General features: G+C 35.9%; 1 protein-coding gene across 1 annotated transcript in view; it reads left to right on the forward strand.

Annotated features, from left to right (window-relative positions):
• LOC107564975 (protein FAM184A-like) overlaps positions 1–948 on the forward strand; it is a 41,164-nt gene extending 40,216 nt beyond the window's left edge. The window contains exons 11-12 of the mRNA XM_016250164.1: positions 288–441; positions 791–948. Of these exons, the coding sequence (XP_016105650.1) occupies positions 288–441; positions 791–948 (312 nt within the window). The remainder of the gene's footprint in view (positions 1–287; positions 442–790) is intronic.
• Positions 949–1,620: the final 672 nt, after the last annotated feature.

The following is a 1,620-nucleotide window of genomic DNA, read 5'->3' on the forward strand; positions in this document are numbered from 1 at the left end:
TATTAAAATTGAAAACAGTTATTTTGAATTGTAAAAATAATAATAACAGTGACAAAGCAGTGCATCATTTATGCACAATCAAAAACCTAAGCTTACCTAAAATTTTAACATTGTTTTTATTTTCTTCATTAAATACAAATCTAGTTTTCTCATTGACACCTTTTGTTCCCATCGCATCATGTTGCATTCAGATGCAAGTGTGTTCTTTAGTTTTATGCATTAGATGTGTGCTTCTGTATTTTTATGCCTTTATATTCCTCTGTGCCTGTACTTGTGCATTTGTGTAGGAGCTTGAGGAGCGTCTAAAACAGGAACAGAGAGAGGAGTTACACGCTTTGAGTGAAGCCCACAGACAGACCCTGGAAATCCTTCAGCAGCAGTCGGACCAGGAGGTACAGACGCTGCGCTTTGAGCTGGAGGATGAGGGCAAAGCAATGCTGGGTGAGACGAGTCATAAGCTCACATTAACTACAGCACCACACTCCAGCCTACAAGATTAGAGCCTTTTATGGGATCATTAAAGTCTTGTAGTCATTTTCACAGCTGATTTTATCCTAAAGCGACTTACAGTGCACTTATTACAGAGCAAACCTTTTCACTCAAGGGTACAATGATAATAGCTCATGGATCACTCACTGCAGGGGTTTGAACCTACAACCTTCTGGTCACCACCCTGGAGCGATTATACCACAATTAGGCTCCTAGTAAGCTCTTAATACAAGAAAATAAGTTGAAGTTGAAATAAGTTGATTTTGGTTTGTACTGTTTTTTTTTTTTAAATGTTGTGTAGCTTCCCTGCGGTCTGAGCTCAATCATCTCCACGCTACTGCCATCGAACACCTGCGACAAGTCCATTTCAAGGAGAACAATGCGGCAAAACGAGAGCTGGATGACACTATTGACCGCTGCAAAGAACATGTGAGCATTTTTGAAAGTTACAAAGCTTGATACCACTCTGTACCTCGATGCTAAACCCAACAGAAATGGCAGTTATCAGCAGACTTGCAATTTTGGGCTGATGATGGATGCAGACTTGATTAATTCCAAAAGAGAAAGGTATTTTGATTTATATTTGTGTTCGGACTTACACTTGCATCTGGTTACTGGTAATACCCCATATTTTCTCTATATTTGCATTTAGTAAGAAGCTTTTTCTCTCATGGGAATCTCTGATGTCTCATGCCTTGCAGAACATTTGAGCCTTTGAGAAACAGACAGTCACACCTGATATGCTTCATTATCTTCAATTTTCAGCCTCTGAACATTTTTATTTTTTCCAGTTGAACAATTAAAACATTGTATGTTTTCATACAAATGCACATATTGTGCATGTCTATGATTTATTTGCCCACAGACATAATTTATGTCTGCAGTATAAACAGTTCAGGACATGCTGTAGTTTGATAGTGTTTTTTATTACCTGAAATAAAATGAAATACAACTATTAGAAATGCTGCTTTTGGCAACTCAAATCAAATAAGTTTAAGTTGAATACTAATATTGCTAAAAACTAACACTGAAATAAAAAATGTATTGTAGCTAATAAATATTTTTAAAAACAATAAATATAAAAGCAAATTTAGAATGTTAATAAATACTATAATAGTATTTAAATAATAC

The sequence above is a fragment of the Sinocyclocheilus grahami genome, unplaced genomic scaffold (assembly GCF_001515645.1).
Source record: "Sinocyclocheilus grahami isolate Dianchi unplaced genomic scaffold, SAMN03320097.WGS_v1.1 scaffold972.1, whole genome shotgun sequence".
Lineage (NCBI taxonomy): Eukaryota > Metazoa > Chordata > Actinopteri > Cypriniformes > Cyprinidae > Sinocyclocheilus > Sinocyclocheilus grahami.